General features: G+C 44.4%; 1 protein-coding gene across 2 annotated transcripts in view; it reads right to left on the bottom strand.

The window, feature by feature from the left end:
- Window positions 1-1,583: 1,583 nt before the first annotated feature.
- Window positions 1,584-22,120, bottom strand: part of LOC147885467 (Haloacid dehalogenase-like hydrolase (HAD) superfamily protein) — a 32,340-nt gene continuing 11,803 nt past the window's right edge. The window contains exons 5-9 of one of the 2 annotated variants that reach the window (XM_087396424.1): window positions 21,955-22,036; window positions 21,618-21,834; window positions 2,560-2,624; window positions 2,032-2,282; window positions 1,584-1,686 (exon numbers count right to left, since the gene is read on the bottom strand). In XM_087396424.1, the coding sequence (XP_087252550.1) occupies window positions 1,680-1,686; window positions 2,032-2,282; window positions 2,560-2,624; window positions 21,618-21,834; window positions 21,955-22,036 (622 nt within the window). In that variant the 3' untranslated portion in view covers window positions 1,584-1,679. Of the gene's footprint in view, window positions 1,687-1,760; window positions 2,283-2,559; window positions 2,625-21,617; window positions 21,835-21,954; window positions 22,037-22,120 lie in introns of those variants that run through there. The other variant, XM_087396425.1, reaches the window with a different exon arrangement.

Below are 22,120 nucleotides of genomic sequence, written 5' to 3'. Positions count from 1 at the left end.
GCATTGACAAACTTTGTGTCTAAACTAATCTACACATTGAATATAAGACTATATGAGACCAAATTTTTAAAACATATCCTTCCAAAATGAGTTATTAACCATTGCAAATGCTATATCCTAGACTATATACGATATAACAATTACAAATGATATTTTGCATGGTGAAGTATGTATCCTAGCTTGTATAGGGTATATATCCTATTTTTCATGGTGAAGCATGTATACTAGGCTATATAGGATATAACAATTTATTCAAAAACATTGAAAACTTATTCTATAGATGCAAGCAAGTGTTCATTCAAAATTGCATTACTTGAAATTCCTTGCAAATAAAGAAGGCAACCAATTGGCACATTAGGGAAGGTTAGGTGTCTCAAAGGGCTCCTAAGGAATGGATTAGTGTTTACTCATATAAATCTAAACCTACTCAAAGCCGCAATGATGGAGGCAGTGGTTGTTTTGGCATTGTACAGTTATTAATAAATTATTATTTACATTCCATCACTCACAGGAGGTTGGCCATTACTAGTGAATAAATAATATTTTGGAAAAGCATTTGCCTTAGAACAACTTTGAAAGAGAACAAGTCATCTTATTTGAGTATAAATTGTAGGCAGCAAGCTTCACTACATCTCGATCCCTAAAAGTCATTTGATTTGAGGAATATGACACTCGACCAAAATTCATTACAATTTGACATTTGAGACACTTAAAACACAAATTCTTTTGTTCTTTTTTAAAAACATACTTACCAAACATGTAAAGCTAGGCCTATCATATGAATCTTATTTTCTAGTGTGCTGAATTTTAACTCTCAGTATGCTATGTCTAAAATAAAAACATTGCACTCTGCAAATACGCTGCTTTTAAGCAGTAGACAAACGATGGCATTATCTTCCCATGTCCACTCTAACATAACTTTTTTTTTTTTCCAGAGAACTCTAACATAACTTTTAAACAGACGTCTGACAGAAAGAAGCCCCAGGCTAATGGCAGTCTTTTCAATTGAGCCTCTTTATGAGGTGGATTAAAGGCATTGCAAACCCATTGGGCAATGCATGAATCCTAGCCTACATCTCCTCCATCAGGTTAGACTCAGTATAGTAACCATTATTTTTCCAGTGTGCTGATTTTAAATTCGCGGTATGCAAAATCTAATATAAAAACATTGCACCCAGCTCATAGCATGTCTTTCCATCAGTCACTCTCGTCAACAATTGGCAAGAGATTATCTAATATGCTACGTGCCACCTGGATATACGAAACCTCAGCATGTACTAGGAGTGCTAGCTCTGAGCACCTGATACTTCTCTGTTATTTTGCTTTTGCTACTCTAGTATTTGGACATTTGATTCACTAGTTTAGCACTTTAGCTTTCAGCAAGGGTCTTAGTGAACCCTTTGCTTCAGCCCTATGTGGCTTGTATGGGTTACTTTTTGGCTTGTATTTTGTCTCATAGGCCCCCATGTTATCTAAGATAACTTTTAAAAGAACATCTTCTAGAAAGAAGCCCAGGCCCATAGCAGTCTTGTTAATTAACCCTCATCTTAAAAAATCCAAACACATACAAAATTGATTAAATGCATTGCAAGCCTGTTGGGCTTCATTTTACTCTGATGAAAAATACATACTGGCATTTCTTAAAAGATTTCCACATACAACCATTGGCTTTGGCCATCTCAACCCCTGTTACAAAGAGAAGAAAAACAACAAGCCTCAGCTGCAACCTCCATGAATTCTCAGCTTCAAAAGGCCTTAATCCACCCTTATCCCTCCAACGACAATCCATTAGCTGTAGCTGCAAGAAGAACCCCCTGCCCCCTGCGCATCCCCTTTCCCTGTCTGCTGAGTTGCCAGCATGGACAAAGCTACTATAACAACTATTCTTTGTTGTCTGTAGGCACCAGCTGAGTTATAGAACTAACACAGTAAATACACACAATACCTATACAGTTCCCCATGGAAGAAGCTTAAAATGAAACGTTTCCAATTATTCTCAGCCATGAGTTTCAGGAAAAATACTTCACTCACCACATAAACATGGGGATGACATATGAAGGATATATCTTTTGAGTTTCAAAGAGAATTTCAAGCTTGTCTTCTTCAGGTTGCTCCCCGATGTTGACAATGCCAAGCTCACTTGCATGAATTCCACCTGCAACAAATACAGAGTCGATACCATTTTTAACTGCACCTTGAATGTCATGGAAGAGAGAATCTCCCACAGCAAGCATGTGAGCAGGTTCAATTCCTGTCAGTTCGGCTGCAGCCTGGTAGATTACCTGCACATACTGCCAGGATTAGGAAATGACTAATGAGAATCACATACACCAAAATATTGTTACTAGGAGCCCGTTAAGGCCTGAAACCTTTGATTTAAAAGCCAAGTTTCCGCCTTCCACCAGATCATCGATTCACCTTTCACTTCCTTCTACCCATTGGCAGCTCATTCCTAAATAGTCCCTAGGGGGATGCTTTCATGGTCTCTATTAAATGCCACAGAATGCTACAATTATCTGAAACCACCGAATACAGTGGTAAAAGAGTTCTCGCTCTTACGAAATCAGGCTTGCCCATATACCGCACATGGCCTCCTAATTGCTCATATTTCATACCCAGTGTTCCTGCACATGATCCAGGACGGAATTAGCAAACTTACAGAAAAAGGAAGTAGATCAGGCTAACAACTACAAAGTGATTTACAATGAGTTTGCAGTTGTTTATTGACACCAACTGTCACCCTAGCGTTACCCACATTGATGTGCCCTTTTTAGCGCATTCTTTTGTGCATGAGGTGCATTGGACAGTCTTATCAAAGATTTGGCATTCATATGACGTTAATATTGTTAGCTCTTGCAGTCTTCTGTATATAAGGCTCTCTCTCTCTGTCTCTCCATAATATATATATAAATAAAATAAAGTGAGGATTAAGCAAGAACCTTATATCACTAAACCAAGATCAAGAAAGAGGAAAAACGGTGGTCCTTTTTATGCAAAGAAGGTCAAAGAATACAACAAGAGCGCACCCAAGAGAGTATTGGAGTTATGTGCATCTCATAGTGAGTGAGGGTGTGTGTGCCCGCCCTATTGATAGGATTCCTTGTGGGTACAGCCTTTCCAAGGCTGTAGTGAGGGCTTCATGGCTCAGCCACCTGGCCAGGCCATTTCAAGGCCTAACCCTGGTCGGATCAACAGACCTGTAGGTCGGGTCGACCGACCAGGCCTAGTCTGCTGACTGACCCTGGGTCGGCCACATGGCTGTCCCTGGGTTGGCCTCTTGGCAGGCCTATATAAGGCCTTGCCCTTCTCTCTTGTTCATCATCTCTTGGAGCATTTCTCTCCTCTTTGGGTGGATCCCCTGCTGTATGTACAGTTGCCATTGCCTCTTGCTTGTGTCAATTCTCTCTCTCTCTCTCTCTCTCTCTCTATTGATATATGCTTTACCACTCTCACATGATAGTAGATGATTAGGTCGGTCAGGGATCAAGGGTAGAATTCAGGTGCAATTTGTGAAGGCTTGACACGTTGATTGCATAAAAGATAGAGCACTATGCTGCCTTTATAACTACTACAACCTCTTCCATATACTCACCCCTACTCCAAACAGAAGGCACCACAATCTCTCTCAACCCAAATCCACCAACCCTCATCACCACACCCAGTAGACATCTTCAAACAGTTCACCAACACACTACTACAGGAAGAGAAGAACCATATACAAAGACAAACTTTATTCCAGTTCATATTCATTACATAAAACCAACCAATAGATTTCTTCAGGCATATCATCTTCTACAGGCCACTCCACATCAGCTCACTCTTCATCTATTACAAACAACACCAGTGACCACATGCCATCATTCACCCATTTCTAAGTCTACATTCACGACAAGATACATGATCTGTATGCTCTCTAAATTCTGATTTTTAGACCAGCCTTGCAAAATGTCAGACCAGCCCTCTTTTCCTCCTGTCTTCTCCACTGGAAGTTCTTCCAGACTGAGGCAAATGCTGCTGATTTGCTGCAACCACTTAATCAGCTCAGAAAACACACTTTTCCTTCCTGTTTTAGCTCTGATTCACCTCAAAATCACTTCCGTAGGGCAGTAGCAATCACAACTATCAAAACAGTCCTGCATTTCCTGATTTCCAGCAAGCATCCACCCTGAAAAGTCTCCTACTGGCACCCTCTTCTCAAAAATCAGCAACAGCCAACTTCTACTGGCAAAATCCAGTCAAAAACCAACCGTACATGCATTTTCCTACACCCAGGTAGTGAATTTCAGCAAATTCTTCCTCCTGGCAAAAACGTTTTTGCTTGTAGCTCTCAGTATCAGCAAAAAAACAGCACCCTGAACCTCTTCTTCAAGTCACCTACCTCCAGACAGCAATTCCAGTCCACTGGAATGCTTTTCTCCAGGTCGCCCTCCTCCCAGACACAGGAAACACCTATTCCAGAAATCGCCCTGCTTCTCTGCACCCCGTGGCATCATATTCTGGCACTTCTTCGCGATGAAATTGAAGCCCTCACTTGGGAACTGGCTGCCCACCACTCTCCTTCAGAGAAAACAGCAGCCCTCTTCCAAAATTCACCTTTCCCGCCACAGAATTGATCTCCCAGCATGCTCTGCAGCACCAGCTCAGCATCCACAGCTCCAGCAAGTCACCTGCAGTCTTCACAGCTCCTCCAGGACCAACCAAGCGACCTCCAGAATGGCTCTCTCTCTGGCTCACCAGAATCTCTCCGCGAGTTCCTCCCCTTATGATTCTCCCTTGCGCGGTTCCCCAATGCTGCAGCCTCCTCTGAGTGCCCACGATCCCTTCACGAACTCACAGTTGCCCTCCCCCAGCTAGCCAAGGAGCTCCTCTTCCAACTTCTCTTCATTGCTGTCATCCCATGTGCCTGCCAGCTCGTCGACGAGAAGCATCCTTTCCTTCTACGTAGCATGCATGGCCTCCTTCCTTATAAATTAGCCACGTCATGCTTCCTTTTTTACCACTCTTCCACCTTGCCTCAAAACATTACACCAAGACCATTGATGCCCAAAATCCCATCCTTTAACACACCAATGCATGCCACAAGCGCTTTGCATCTAATTGCCCACCGACCATCCACATATGATGAACACAATCCCGACTCAATGGAAACAAGGCATTAAAAAAAAAAAAAACTCATGCTTTCATGCACATATGGCTCAGGACAACCATGAAGAGTACATGTCATCCCTCAACAAAGCACCATCACACTTTGGATGCCATGCTCTGGAGTGCCTGCTACAACCACACTACTTTTCATTATCTCCCAAAAGTCCCTATAAAAGTATCTACCATCTCAAGAGAGTATATCATCAGTGTGGAGTCCTTCATGAAAGTGTCCATAGCTCAAAGCCATCACCAACTAGCTATGTACATAGCTATGCACCTACCCATCAACATGCAACAAGTAAAAAACATTTTTACTTTTTTATCCACACATCTCTAGCAACCCCTTCTCTTCTGCTATTACATTCATGTCCAGCAGCTAAAAGAAAAAAATCAGCAAACCACCCGGAAAAAAAACAAAGCAAGCTTGTACTCTATGCCTCTGCTTTTCTCCTCCCAGATCAAAAGGATAACTTTGAACCCTCCACTGCCAGATATACATAATCCACCATCCCCCTGGATCAAAAGGAAATCTCGGTGCATACACCTTCCAATTCTTCAAGCATTTTCCTCTGTCAAATAGCCATTGATACATCCTGTCACGATCTTCCATTTTCAGCAACCCCTTGGGTTCTTTATATATGGCATCATCAATATATACTATTGCATTTCCTCCTTCATACCAGCTCACATAATCTTGTGATGGAAACAACCGGTTATTCCTCACTTATACTCCTCTCTGACACATCTGAATCCCACTCATAATCATATACTGAATTAACAAACATTTGATCATCAACTTCCATCTCATGGTCATCCAATTTGCAACCTACATCATTGGTTTCCAACTCTTCCTCTGGATAAACTGCCAAGCTGACACTGTAGCTAGACCACTCATCCATATGTTGAGCATCAACATGAGGTGTATCCACCATAAACTCATTTCCCTTCAGCCCATCAACATCAAACACAGCAACTTCATGCACTGTAGACTCATCATTGCCACTTCCCTGTAGTTTCTCTAGCTTCAAGACCCCTGGTGATCCTTCAAGATTCTCCACATCTTGCAAAGGCATCTCTACCAAGTCTAAGCTTCCTAAACTACCAGGCAAAGCATCTTGGTCCCCCTGCCCAACAACAATAGCCTCACATGCATTCTCACTACTGACAACTGACTCATTCTCTTGGGCATGACAAGAAACACACACCTTATGATCAGCAACCACACATGCAAAATCTATCACATCATCATCCAAAATATCATCTAACTCATCATCAGTCACACCATCACTCCCTTCCTGCACAACTGGTATGCAAGTATTTGTTATCTTCTCCAAGGAAGCCAATTCCAACAGATCATCCAATGCATTATCAGGAATACAGTTCAGCTCATCATCCAAATTCTCACAAGCTGTAATATCCAACTCATCACCCGGCTCATCAATATGTACTTCATCCATAGTATCTTCATTAGTAACATTTTGATCATCACATTCTACCTTGACTGGCTGAAGTACAGGCACATGCAAGTCATTACTCATTTCTGAATCAAAGAGATCATCCAAGTCATATCCATACTCAAACACATCAGGTTCCTCAGCATCAACATCACTTTCACAATCTACAGCATCATCAATAATCTTCTTAAACAACATATCCGGATTTCTCTACCAAGATTCAGAAGTACAATCAACATGCTCATAATCAGTTTCAGCCTGTTTAACAGTATGACCAGCAGCCTCTTCCACATTAAAATCATGACAAACAGACATACAGGAACCCTTATCCTCATCCCTGATAACATGCAAAGAAAAATTAGTAAACTGTTCACATGGTAGATAGCACACTGGAGTCTTCATCACTTCCCTAATCATAGACTGAACCATAACTGGCTGCACATCATCAATACTTCCATCCTCCTCATCTTCTGAAAACTCTTCAGGGCTGATTCCAAAAACCTTACCCTTCTCCATTTCCAACAGGTTAATTTGTCCCATATCCTGCTCTGCAAATGTGACCTTACAGACTTCATGAACATTGGGCTGAATTGCATCCTTCATCTACACACTAGGGTCAATCACCCTATCATTCATTCCTGTAGACAACTGATACATACCACCATTAGCTTTGGCTGGTTTCTCACATTGCGGACTGATATGACCCCACTCACCACAATTCCAGCATTGCACATCACAATTCCAGCATTGCACATTACTCGGATACCCTCTCCCTCTTCCAATATCTGCCGAGTTTCCTTCAGAACCAGATGATGCATCAGTCTTCCTTCTCAGCACACCAATTCAAGCTTAAGGACTTCATGAGCTCCACTGCTTCATGAATATCTTTCTTCAATGAATCCTCCTGTTTAGGAATTGCTATAGCTTCTTTCTAAGGATATACATTCACCATCTCTGAAACATTCACATACTTATTCAGTTCTTCTTGTATTCCCAACTGCCTCAGACGCTTCACCTTCCACTCCTTCTCACAAGCAACTCTGACAGCCTCCTCAAAGCTATCCAGATTCTTCAGCTCCACCTTCAGACGGAGGGTAGGCTCCAGACCAACCACAAACCGGTCTCTCTTTATCATCTGCGGGGGTACTTCAAGAATTAAAGCCTCGCACCATAGACTCCAAAGTCTACCAAACTCTATCAGATACTGATCCACATCTTGAATATCCTTTTGCTGAATTTTGCACAACTCCTTCCATACTTCATTCGGACTCCTTACATGGATAAACTGTGCCAAGAAAGCAGCTCTGACCACACCATACTCAGGGTCATGCTGTTGAGCATTTCTAAAGGTGGTCACAAACATCTGTAACCATGCTTTTGCATCAGACCTGTAAACAAAAGGTCAAGATCTGAGAAAGGATCTCTGGAGTTACTCTATCCTTCATCAGGGCTGTAAACTCCATCTTTTCCATAAACTTAGACACACTTTCATGTGGTAACCCCCAGAACTCTGGAAAGTCCTGTGCCATCTCTTTCAGCTCTTCAACACTACAATTGACTGCACAGCTTCACACTTGTAAACTAAAGTGCACAGTCCTCCGTGAAGGCACCAAAAAGATGATTGCATAAAAGATAGAGCACTATACTGCCTTTATAACTACTACAACCTCTTCCATATACTCACCCCTACTCCAAACAGAAGGCACCACAATCTCTCTCAACCCAAATCCACCAACCCTCATCACCACACCCAGTAGACATCTTCAAACAGTTCACCAACACACTACAAGAAGAGAAGAACCATATACAAAAGACAAACTTTATTCCAGTTCATATTCATTACATAAAACCAACCAATAGATTTCTTGGCCTATCATCTTCTGCAGGCCACTCCACATCAGCTCACTCTTCATCTATTACAAACAACACCAGTGACCACATGCCATCATTCATCCATTTCTAACTCTACATTCGGGACAAGATACATGATCTGCATGCTCTCTAAATTCTGATTTTTAGACCAGCCTTGCAATATGTCAGACCAGCCCTCTTTTCCTCCTGTCTTCTCCACTGGAAGTTCTTCCAGACTGAGCCAAATGCTGCTGATTTGCTGCAGCCACTTAATCAGCTCAGAAAACACACTTTTCCTTCCTGTTTTAGCTCTGATTCACCTCAAAATCACTTCCGTAGGGCAGTAGCAATCACAACTATCAAAACAGTCCTGAATTTCCTGATTTCCAGCAAGCATCCACCCTGAAAAGTCTCCTACTGGCACCCTCTTCTCAAAAATCAGCAACAGCCCACTTCTATTGGCAAAATCTAGTCAAAAACCAACCGTACATGCATTTTCCTACACCCAGGTAGTGAATTTCAGCAAATTCTTCCTCCTGGCAAACACGTTTTTGCTTGTAGCTCTCAGTATCAGCAAAAAAACAGCACCCTGAACCTCTTCTTCAAGTCACCTACCTCCAGACAGCAATTCCAGTCCACTGGAATGCTTTTCTCCAGGTCGCCCTCCTCCCAGACACAAGAAACACCTATTCCAGAAATCGCCCTGCTTCTCTGCACCCCGTAGCATCATATTCTGGCACTTCTCCGCGATGAAATTGAAGCCCTCACTTGGGTACTGGCTGCCCACCACTCTCCTTCAGAGAAAACAGCAGCCCTCTTCCAAAATTCACCTTTCCCGCCACAGAATTGATCTCCCAGCATGCCCTGCAGCACCAGCTCAGCATCCACAGCTCCAGCAAGTCACCTGCAGTCTTCACAGCTCCTCCAGGACCAACCAAGCGACCTCCAGAATGGCTCTCTCTTTGGCTCACCAGAATCTCTCCGCGAGTTCCTCCCCTTATGGTTCTCCCTTGCACGGTTCCCCAACGCTGCAGCCTCCTCTGAGTGCCCACGATCCCGTCATGAACTCACAGTTGCGCTCCCCCAGCTAGCCAAGGAGCTCCTCTTCCAACTTCTCTTCATTGCTCTCATCCCGTGTGCCTGCCAGCTCGTCGATGAGAAGCATCCTTTCCTTCTGCGTAGCATGCATGGCCTCCTTCCTTATAAATTAGCCACGTCATGCTTCCTTTTTTACCACTCTTCCACATTACACCAAGACCATTGATGCCCAAAATCCCATCCTTTAACACACCAATGCATGCCACAAGCGCTTTGCATCTAATTGCCCACCGACCATCCACATATGACGAACACAATCCCAACTCAATGGAAACAAGGCATTCAAAAAAAAAAAACTCATGCTTTCATGCACATATGGCTCAGGACAACCATGAAGAGTACATGTCATCCCTCACCAAAACACCATCACACTTTGGATGCCATGCTCTGGAGTGCCTGCTACAACCATACTGCTTTTCATTCTCCCAGAAGTCCCTGTAGAAGTATCTACCATCTCAAGAAAGTATATCATCAGTGTGGAGTCCTTCATGAGAGTGTCCATAGCTCAAAGCCATCACCAACTAGCTATGTACATAGCTATGCACCTACCCATCAGCATGCAACAAGTAAAAAACATTTTTACTTTTTTATCCACACAACGTGTAGAGGGCTGTTCATTCGCTACAGGCGCTCTGAAGCAGCCCTTGGAGGCGGCTGTTTTGTGTTGACTACAAATCCCATGCTGTGTACACAAGGTCGGCTACCTCTACGACAAGCAGCCTGTCTGTTTCACGGCTGTTTGGGACAGCAACCAAGGGCTACTGAGGTGCGATTGGAGCAGCCATTGCAGGCGATTTGCAGGAGTAATCTTAGGCGATTCATAGGGGCTGTTTGTTCCAGCTCTAGGCAGTATTTTGGTGCAGATTGCCAACCTCAAGGACAGCCAGCAGGGTCGGCCATTAGTGCAAGAGGCAGGAGAATTCGGCAGCTGTTTGCAGCAGCCTGTTGGAGTCAAGAAGATCGACAGACAGTCGTGATTGGAGACATCAGAAAGGCACTTTTCTTCCACACCTATATCTTGTCTTGTATCTCTTTCCCTCTGCTCTATGGCTTGTGTTTGCCAAGATCTACATAAGGAGTACCAGGTTTGGAATAGCTTCATGGGACCCTCGTGTGTGAGCAAGGAGAATGAGCTCAACCGCACGTATTATGTCCGCTGGAGGCTAAATATGAAAATATGGTTCATCCATAAAGCTTTGTGGGAGCTAGTTCAGGGCTATGAATGGAAGGTTATGTTGGAACACTGAAAGGAAAGAGTAGAGTGGACACAAAATCAGAATACTTGCATATAGAATGAAGAAGAAAGAGGTCCTTAAGTAGGCACCTCATACAAGGTCACTGACATCACTGATGACCTCAAAGCTCCACAATCATCTCCTCAATCTGCTCCTAGATTCACTCAATCATCCTATGTGGCTTTTCCACCACCTAACTGTGCTTGTGGGCACCTAACTGTGCCTCTAGCACTCACACATAGAAACATAAGGTGTGCCTGAGGCATACACCTTGAGATATCCCAACAAACCCCCCTCAAGGAAATGCCTCAGGCTATGTCAAGGATACTTTCTCATGCCATCTCATGGTCAAGGATTAATCTATGGCTAGGTTCTCATGCTAGCAAGGGTTCCCTTGGGTGTAAGGTAAACAAAAAGGGATACAAACAGACCTTCCAATGGTTCTCTCTCCTGCATGTACATGCACACAATGTCTGCAGGAGGTACCATGGAACAAAACATACACATGGCCTACATCATAAGGTGACCAGAGGTGTTTACAAAACACACACAACACAATAGTTTATTTTCATTCATTTTGGAGGACTATCCAGGCTGAGTACCTTGACATAAAAAGAGAGATCTGGAGCATACATAGAGATGATTTAAAATGCATAATCTTCAAAGGATGCCTCATCTTGTGGAGGCTCATTCACTGTAAGTAGATTTGCATTTTCTGTCTTTGCTTTGGCTCTGCAAAACTTCTCACTATGGTTGTTTTTGCCACAGTGCTTGCATGGATTAACTTTGAAGCAGTCCTTTGAAAGGTGATTTATCTTTCCACAGTGATTGCAAGGAGTATACTTGCCCTTCTGGAATTTCATAACATAAGCAGTGTCATTGCCTTTCCTTAGCTCCATGTGTCTTTCTTCTTCTTGGAGAGCATATGCTTTTTCTTCTCTTGCTGGATCCCTTGCCGGTCGTGTCGGAGTTGAAGATTGTCCAGCATTGGAGGCCGTAGAAGAAGCGGTAGGAGTAGGTTTGACAAGTCCCCATAAGTTCTCCCGCATCAATGCAAATTTCACCTTCATTTGCCATGTATGGAAGCCCTTTTCCATTGAACTTCTCAAGATTATATAAGGTAGCCATGAGAGGGTCTAACCCAGATATTGGGCAGTGTCTATCTCTCTTACAAGGCAAAAATAACTGAAATACTTCCAAAGTATGAGCACTTGATGTAGCAAATAGTAGTGACTAGATTTCAAACAATGATGCTTCTTTTTACATGCTTCATAGAAGTGGATGAAATAAACACTTTCCAATCAAAACCAGGTCTAGCAAGTCAAAACAAAACTGAAGCAACACTTGTAGTGAAGTTATTGAAAACTTCAAAAGACCAGAAATGCTAGAGTAGCATTTTATGTAGCATCATTTTCAAAAGCATGTCAAAACTGTCAAAACTAGAGAGCTGAACTTGGAGGGCTTATAGCACACTCTTCAAAGCAAAAGAAAGGGGGCTTTCTGAGGCAAAAGAAAGCTGGTATACCACAGTAGATCCTCTGGGAAGAAGAGGCGAAAATATGCGTCAGGTCGCCTTCACCTTCTTGAACAAAGTCGACTGGTTTTTCTCTGTTTTCTCCTTCAATATGCAGCCATTGCTGCTCAGATTTCAGCACAAGGTAGCTCTAGGTATGGAGAAGCTTGCCCTGAAAGGAATTAGACAAAAACGGAGCAAGCGCAGAGAAAACGCAGGAAGAAGATTCGACGAACTTCGTGCAATGGCGACCAATAGAGCGCGTAGTTCTTCAATTGCTTGCAGCCCGAAATTCGCCCCAACAAGAGGGATCTCCAGCAGAAAGGGCGTGGGAAATGGGTGAGAATCGGAGGAGAACAAGCTCAAGCAAATTTTTGGAAGAAGAGGGAGAGATGGTGAAGAAGAAGAAGAGGAAGAAGATGATGATGTGGCAGAAATGGGCTCAAGGGGGATCAAATGGCTCTGATACCATGTTGGAACACTGAAAGGAAAGAGTAGAGTGGACACAAAATCAGAATACTTGCATATAGAATGAAGAAGAAAGAGGTCCTTAAGTAGGCACCTCATACAAGGTCACTAACATCACTGATGACCTCAAAGCTCCACAATCATCTCCTCAATCTGCTCCTAGATTCACTCAATCATCCTATGTGGCTTTTCCACCACCTAACTGTGCTTGTGGGCACCTAACTGTGCCTCTAGCACTCACACATAGAAACATAAGGTGTGCCTGAGGCATACACCTTGAGATATCCCAACAGGTTAAGCGTCCGAAGAGCTCTATCAACTAAGGACGAGTTTTAGGAGAAGCTCAAGGATTGGGAGGGTCGGGATTCTAAGGCACATTCAGCTTTGGTCAGGACGATCAGATTGTAGGCTATGGGTGTTGCCCTTACCATGGATGCCTTCTTGTTCAGATTCAGTGGTAGAGATGTTTGGTCAGATGATGCATTTCATATTCAGTCCCAGTCACTCTTGTTTTCGTGGTTGAACCGTAGGGTACAGAGGCCTATCCATGCTCAGATTGATAGATTCTATGTGGATGACTGGGCTCTTGATAGAGAGGGGACAGTTTGCATTGCATTTGGTGTTTCCACCTCCGATCATTTTCCGGTAATTTTGTCCATCTCAGAAGCCCCATCTGAGAGGACGATCTTCCAGTATCAGGATCCCCGATGCCTTATACACAGATGATATACTCTCACAGAGGCAGTCTTAGAGATCTAGGTTTCTCACATGCAGGAGGGGATGGCCGCACCTTCACATGTGGCCACAGCACTTGCCAGTATCAGCGACTTTTATCATTCTCTCGCTAGTACTAGGCGAGGTCAGGTACTCGAGCGGGAGATCGGTATCCGCCGGCAGTTGACAGCCCTACAGAGGGAGGAACAGAAACGACCCTCAGATGCTTGGATCCAGGAGCGCCTTGCTACAGCAAGGACTCACTTGCAGACATTGCTAGATCAAAGAGCAAAGTATGCCTTCCATGCACAGGAGTCTTTTTGGATACAGATGGGAGGGAGAGTCAATAAACATTTTTTCTCTACACTTGGTCCTAGACATAGTAGAGAGAGTGTCAGGAAGCTTATTGACTCTAACAGGTTTTGCAGTCTCATCCGGATACCATCATACACTTAGCAACAGATTTTTATGCCTCCCTTCTTTCTGTAGACCCTGACACATAGGCCAGAGATGTGGCTAGAGATGCGGTTTGGCAGCATTTACTTGTGTTGGTCACACCAGAGATGATATGCTCACTTGATGCACGATTTACCAACACAGAACTCAGGACTGCTCTCCACCCTTCATAAGGACAAGTGCCCAGGTCTAGATGGTCTTACTCCATATTTTTTTATAGCCTTTTGGGATATGATAGGTGATCATATTACTTCAGCCTTGCAGGGCATTTGGGACTCGGGTGAGATGCCTGAATCACTCACCAAGGGACTTATATACCTTATCCCGAAAGGTGGCAACATGAATTTTGTATCCCATTGGAGACCCATCACTCTTTTGGGCACTCTATACAAAATTCTTGCTGAGGCAATCAGCATCAGATTGCAGCCCTTCTTCCAGACCTCGTCCATGATACTCAGACAGGCTTTGTGCATGGCAGGAGCATATTTGATAACATCTTTTTCTTTTGGGAAGCCTCAGAGTGGGCTATGCAGAAGAGCAAGCAGAGGCTGGCAATTCACTCTTGGACTTTGAGAAAGCCTATGACAGAGTAGATTAGGGTTTTCTTGAGGGCACTCTTCTATGATTCGGATTTTCAGATGCATAGATTAGAGGGGTGGCCTCCCTTTACAAATCAGCCCACATCCAGGTTTTGATTGGAGGGGTAAGGGGTGACAGGTTTCAGATTTCCAGATCAGTCCGTCAGGGATGCCTTTTAGCCCCCTTCCTTTTTCTTTTGTGGCTGAAGCTATGAGTATCTTTCTTAGATCTCAGGCTGGTTTATATGGGCTAAGATTGCCCTTGAGATAGGAGTAGGAGCTTCTGGACTGTGAGTTGGCTGATGACACTGCCATTTTTATTGAGGCCTCCTCGCAGTCACTGGATGCTTTCCGAACAGCCTTGGATATCTTTTGCTCAGCTGCAGAAGCACACATTGACTGGCATAAATCCTTTGGCTTTTGGATCAGCGATGAGGACACTCCAGGCTGGGGAGTTGACATTAGCTTCTCCTGGATTCAGAGGGGTATTCTTGTCAGATATTTGGGATGCCAGGTAGGGTTGGGCATCTCTCCAGCACAGCAGTTTACCCCAGTACTGGAGAGTATAAGGAAAGCTTCTCTACTGGAGCTCAGCCAAACTTGACCTTGCATCTAGAGTTGTGGTAGTGAACCAGGTTCTCTTGGCCATCGCCTGGTTTGTGTGTTCATGCTGGTGCCGGTCTAGAGAGTGCATCACTCAGCTCATTACACCAATCAGAAATTTTTTATGGAGTGGACTCGATGGCACGGCAGATGTTGCAGCAAGGGTGGCCTGGGAGACCATTATTCTCCCTACATGTGAGGGGGCCTTAATATCATTGACCCGGACTTGCAATGCAGGGCATTGCTTTGTAAGGTGGTGGTGAGGGGTCTCATGCCTGGGCAGGAACCTTGGAAGGACTTCTTTTTTGGATGCATTCAGGCTTGCACACCTACCTTGGGAGATGATTGGGTGGAGAGCCCTTGCTGGTTTTTAACTTCTGCTCCTCTCAGATCTCCTGCATCTCCTCTCATGGCTGCCATCCTGAAAGCTTGGGGCAGCTTTAGGAATACACTACGTAGGGTTCCGCCCTCTACCCTCGAAGAGATTGATAGGCAGCCGGTCATTTGGAATTACAGTATTCTTCATGAGCATGGTAGACCACTGGGCACTTCGCATTACATGCCATGGTCTAGATGGGAGAGAGGCCCTGCCTTCACAATAGGCACTTGAAAAGCATTTATCAGGCTACTTGAGGATCAAAGAGTACATTCCGTGAGTCACCTCAGAGGGGTAGCACGCAGGATTCAGCAGATAGATGCAGCCATCCCGGTGGACTAGACAGTTGATATGCCTATTACTTCTGCCACTTGGATGGGAGCTTTCTCGAGGACAGCAGTTCCACTTCAGGTGATCGCTCTTCGAGGTGTTGGGGAGGATGCACTTGTCTTTGACGTTGGGGATGGGGGTATACTTTCTAGATCCACGAATGATATTCTTCTAGAGGCTTCCTTTCAGCTTGTTAGGATTGTTGGCTTTGTGGATCATAGAGCGGGCTTGCAATGGTACTTAGACCCCGACCCTCTGCTCTTGGCCCTAGGATCCTAGAGATTGTGGTTATATGGAGGTACACCTATCAGGTGCTTACAGTGGGACCCAGGAGAGTGGAAGTGGATAGATCATGGGCACCGAGAGAGGGGGATTCCCTTCTTTCGTTTCACGGTTGGTAATGCCGGGAGATTTCAGTTGAGCAGTAGGGGTTGGATTCCCTCCAGAGCCCCCCATTGGGACAGCTGCTTCATCACCGCAAATTTGCATAGGAACTTCTGGAGGAGGCTCTGGAAATCCCTCAGAAATAGAAAGATAACTCTTTTATTTTGGCTTTCTATTCATGGAGGGATTGTAGTGAACCTGTGGAGATCACGATTTGGGGCTGACCCTACTTGCCCTCGTCGTCATTCTGCAGAGGAGTCACTGCGACATTGCCTTTGGGACTGCAGTCAGGCGAGGACTGTTTGGAAAGGGGTTGCTCAGATACTCAGCATTTTTCATACCTCCCCTTTCTTCATGACTTGGGGCTCAGTCGCCTAGTTATCCCTTACTGGGCCCCAAATGTTTTATGAGGGTGAGCCTTCTTCTTGGGCACTCTCAGTCCGCAGGCAGGTGATAGAGACTTGCCCTCTTCACGATGTACCATTTACTCCCTTCAGAGCTTCTCATGCTTCAGTGGACACTTCTTGGGAGATTCTGGCTAGCATTTCCTATTAGCACATCTGGAGAGCCAGATGTACAGAGGCCCTGGATGGCAACCAGATACACCCTTCATAGGTGTTCACGGATATTTGGACTGACACGGTTCATACTTTGATAGCCATTTGGGCTAGCATGCAGGGCCCTTCACGGGCAGCCTCTTCTAGAAGGACTGTATTCCTACGAGTTTGGAGGGGTTCTCCCTTTTTCTCGGATGGGTTCTATAGGATTGAGATGGCACTATTAGCCCCAATCCTTTCTTTTTGGCTTTTGAGCTTTTCATGCATTGCATGGTGTATCCCGTATGGAGCTTGCTCTAACGGTTTTCTTTAATACTTAATAGAAGTCTCTTTTTGCAAAATAAGAAAATAAAAGGGCCCCCTTGGGGGGCATTCAATCATCACTTGGAGCAGCCTTTGAGGAGCAGAAAGGAGCAACACCAGCAGCCGCAGTAGGGCCTCATCCTAGAGGTGAACCTGGCTGGAGACCTGCAGACTGAGCTCACTCAGAAGGCTGCCCACCTAGGCTGGTTTGCAGACAGCAAGGCGGAAGAGATATGGTCGGAAGTCTAGAGATAGCTGGCAAATAGGAGAAGGACCTTGTGGTAAGATCAGAGGACCACACCATTGGTGGGACTCTGGATCTATCTCTTTGTATTGTGCCCATAGCTTTGGATGGAAATATATTATTTTGGAGTCTTCTATATTTGGCTGGTTCATTGTCTATTGATGAGTCTGCACATCTATGTGAAGCACATAAGTTAAAGAAGTTTGTGATTCCACACCCCACACACACTGTGTGAGCTCCTGGGCTATTCTATCAGTCTTCTGCTATACGTACCCTCTGTTGGTCGAATTCTAACAATTGTGACCAAAGCAGGCAAGTAAAATCAACATCAATGGATAGGGAGAAAATACAACCTGGTCCACCATTATGCTTGTCATGAGAACAAGCTAGGTACCTTCCTGAAGTACCCACCAAACTAGCAAACCTATTGTATATATATCTACATAAATCCAGGAAGATGCCCAAACTCATCCTCTAGAAACACAACATAGTGCAGTTTATCCACATACTTGAGCATCGATTTATACAAAGTCTTTGTACTGAGTTTCTGTCAATACTCCGGACGTGAAGGGCAGACTCAGCCATGACGAAGGTTAGCACTAAAGGAAAAGGCTAATCAAAAAGTAGTCCAAGATCTCTTTATTCGAGCTACAACTGCTTGTAAAGACTAAATTATTTCATTTTAGTCTCTCCCAAACGTGCATCTAAATCTAGTTGATAGGGCAACGCACCACGTAAGATGGAAAGAATTATCGCAATACCAGCAACCTATTGTATCTATGAATTTTCAACTGCCTAACTTTTTCCCTCAAGCTGGTCTTCTTCTTCCTCTTCCTTCTTGGTGACAATCTCCTTGTTCTCAGCACGATCTAGGCAACACGTCTTGTCCTTCATCTTTAGGAAAAGGATCTTGATTCTGTGACCACTGCTCATGTTCACAGTCATACAAAGATCAATGGATCCATCTTGGGACTAAGAACCACTCGTCAAGTACAATATTTGGCTTCTCTAGTCCAGATTCTTCTTTCTGGAATCCATCACAAGATGTCCTGGCTAATCACAATAATAGCACTTTTTCTTTTTCCTGCCTTCACTGTGTGAAGAGTTCCTATCTGAGGAATCTTTACCGGGCTTGCCCGTTCTTACCCTTTCAAGCGATAAATGCCTTCTTGTCAATACCATGTGTCCTGCCACTTCAGCTGCACTTTCTAGGACACACCTCAAAACTGCGAGACTTTGACCTTTCTCCAACTGTCAAAGTGATCACCAACCCATTGAAGCTGTGTGGAAGCTTGCTTATGAACAGCATGGCTAACTTCGTATAGATCTTCAAGTATCTTCCCGGCCTCACAAGCGGTCTCTGCCACTTGCTGCCAATGATCATTGATGTGCCTGACGCATCCAGTTGACCCTAGGGCTTGGTCCCATACGGATTGCAGCACCATGTGACTCTATATCTTTATCTTCTAGATAGGTAATTAGTCACATCCAGCATCCCCGTCTCACCAGTTTGGGACAGGCACCATGTTGGAGAAGCTGACAACACGATGATATTGTCCCACTGGCTCTGATACCACATGGGAATCTCAACACATGTCTCTAGTCTCAGACACCATGTAAGAAAAACAATGACCTTGCATCAATCACAAAACTTGAACACAAGTCATCTAGTGCAGAAATGAATTGCCAAGATACTACACACCTCCTTACCTTGCTTCACACATACGAACACAAGTAGATATAGAGGCACCTCAGATCTAGAGAGAATATACACGGTATTACAGACAAAAAAATCACAAATAGATAGATGAATTAAGTACCAAAACCCACCACACTAGTGTCCCACTATTTGCTGCAAGGTTCAGCCAAGTATGGCACCACTAGTAGGCACTGTCTGCTGCACATACCGCTGTAGATAGGGAAGGGTTGAACAGCAGTAGGTGCAACAGATGAAGCCTCTACTGGTGTGTGTGTGTGTGTGTGTGTGTGTGTGTGTGTGTGTGGAAGGGGCGGGGGGGAGGGGGGAGTCCACAGGAGTAGGTGCAGAAGACGGAGCCTCTAGTGGTGCCATACTTGGCTGTACCTTGCAGCGAGTAGTGGTTGCATGCCTCTTCATTGGCTTCAGTAGCTGCTCACAAAGGATGAGCTCTTCACAGCACAACATGCTCCATGTCTATGCACCCACAGATAATTTCCTACTAAGTGTAGGTATGCACATTAGTGTACTAGGCCAATGAACTGCTGGCTGAATAATTGCTGAGGACCCCCCAAGAGGAATCCTTTTACAGGGCACAAGGCCCTCCGTAGTTGGCCGACTGGCCCAAGGGTTTGGCTGACCTAGACGAGAATTCTACAGCAGTAGGTGCAGCAGATAGTGCCTCTAGTGGTGCCATACTTGGCTGTACCTTGCAGCAAATAGTAGTTGCATGCCTCTTCGTTGGCTTCAGTATCTGCTCAAAGGATGAGCCCTTACTGCACAATATGCTCCATGTCTATGCACCCATGGATGCTCTCCTACTAGGTGTAGGTATGCATACTGGTGCACTAGGCCAAATAACTGCTGGCTGAATAACTGCTGAGGACCCCCCAAGAGGAATCCTTTAACAGGGCACAAGGCCCCAAATAGTTGGCCAAGTGGCCCGGACCTAGAGGGGTGGACTGGGTCCAAAATCGCCGACCAGGTGGCCAGTCCCACCATCTGTTGCCTTGTGGCTGACCTGCTCTGGGCATCCAGTGGCCTAGATGCTGGCTTACGTGGCCCATGTGACTGCCCTAAAACACAAGAAGGAAAAAATCGTGCTTGCTGCCCACATAGCAGCTCTTTTCCATCCCCCTAAGCGTCCATGTGGCACCCATGACATATGCCCAAAATTGACCTTCTACACACAGGCCCTATGTATGGGCCTTACTCCCCATTGTCCTTATATGGAGGCTCACAGGTGGGAGTTTGACCTCTCATTCCAAATTCACTTACTTCCCACATGGAGGAGACCTCAATGTCGTCGATTACATCATTGAATCCCCTGCCTTTGCCTCGTCCATTTTAGACCATAATATCTCACCCTGCCAACCATGCATACCTCCTTGAACAACATCGATTGATCAGCTACCTGAATCCATCTACCTCACAACCATAAGAGTCCTGTACCCACTAGGAGTCAATACTCGCTTGCTCCCTCAGTAAGAGAAAACCATAAGGAATTTGGATGCTAATTGTGAGCATTCATTTGCTTGAATAAAAAAGTGGAAAAGAAGCCCAGCCATGGTTGCTCAAGCAACTCAAAGGTCTTCAACAATCAGAGAAATCCCCAAGGTGAGAGAAGCTCTGGACAGCAAGGTAAGGCAAATGCTTTTACTATGGCAACCAAGACCACTCAGACAAAAACTGCAGAAAGAATATGGCAGATATAAACGAAAGATTCTGCAGAGGACAAGGCAGAAGAACAGCAGCCCAAGAGACAAAAGCAATAAGGCAGGCCGCAGGAGAGCTTCTTTGAAGAGAAAAGAGACACGCATACAGCACACAATGATGCTGATTTTTATGCAGCCATGCCTTTAGAGGATGAGCATATTGTGCAAAAAGAAGAGGAATATTCAGCCATGCCTTCAGATAATTGCAGCCATGCACACAAATGGTTTATAGACAGCCACGATTACACTTGATGGGTATCCAGATTTGCCTGTGGATGACAGAAGTATAGCATCGTAACAAAGAAACTTGTTTCATGGAAAACGAAACTTGAAATGTTTCCTTGCCAAAAAAACACAGACCTGTTAGTCAACTTGCCAAGTCTCACATTCGAGCTCTATCTCAAGTTTTAACCTGCAAGCATAAATTTTTTGCACTGTTTCAGACTCTTTTAGGCCAAATTTTTGTATTTCCAAGGCATATGGGATATAAGGTGCACATCTCGCACTGCTTTACTATATCTGAAAGAATCTTTGGATTTCAAAACTAAGAACCTTGTTTTGAACCATTTTGAGATACTTCAAAAAGTAGATCAATTAGATATAAACATCTCCTCTGCTTACTTGCAGAGTTACATGGATATGCCTGATGTTATAGGTGAATTCATATGCAAGTTGTTGACTGCAAAGTAAATCTGCCTGGTAGCCTTTTAGAACAGGCACTAAAGTCTAAAGGCGTTATAGTCTGATAGAACATGAACATTACTTATTTAATGTCTTCTACTAGTGCTAGCAAACGTTCCAATCAAGTAAAAGGTCAATGTCACCAAGGGGCACCTTAGGCTTTGTACAATAGATTGAACCCAAACAGAGCTGTAAACACATGGGGGAAATGACTACCTGGCATAATCTGCAAGTCTCTTGCTTCTACTGTTACATGATCAGGATTAGCAACCACCATTGGTAATCCTCTGCCTGCAGCAATGGCCAGCACACCCTCTAGCTCCTCTAAAGTTGCAGGCTTGACACTGCCATCCACCAGTCCCAAAGCCTCCGTCCCATGTGCAAGGACAAAGTCTGCAATATCCGGTTTCTCTACGATTTCCAGGCCTAGACCCTAAGTACATAGAAACAACTCAGAATCTGCTCATGGAACTCAAGCCAGTAAGATAAACAGCAAATAACAGGATAGCCAGCATGACTTATGTGAAAAAGGCTCGCAGTAACAGAAGGGTACCTGAAGAGAAATCGAGCTACGTTCACTCCAAGTTATATGTATACATCGCCTACCAAGTGCCGCAAACCATGGCTCTTGCCTTCTGTTTGACAAAAGACAAGCCACATCTTTCATTTGTTTTATTAACCAAAAACAGACCTTGCATGCACCTATTTTTTCCCTTTCT

The sequence above is a fragment of the Dipteris shenzhenensis genome, chromosome 25 (assembly GCF_047967505.1).
Source record: "Dipteris shenzhenensis isolate YYH24624 ecotype China chromosome 25, Dip_SZ_1.0, whole genome shotgun sequence".
In the NCBI taxonomy this organism is placed as follows: domain Eukaryota; kingdom Viridiplantae; phylum Streptophyta; class Polypodiopsida; order Gleicheniales; family Dipteridaceae; genus Dipteris; species Dipteris shenzhenensis.
Note: the sequence above shows the minus strand (reverse complement) of the source record. Positions and strands in the feature narration are given on the sequence as shown.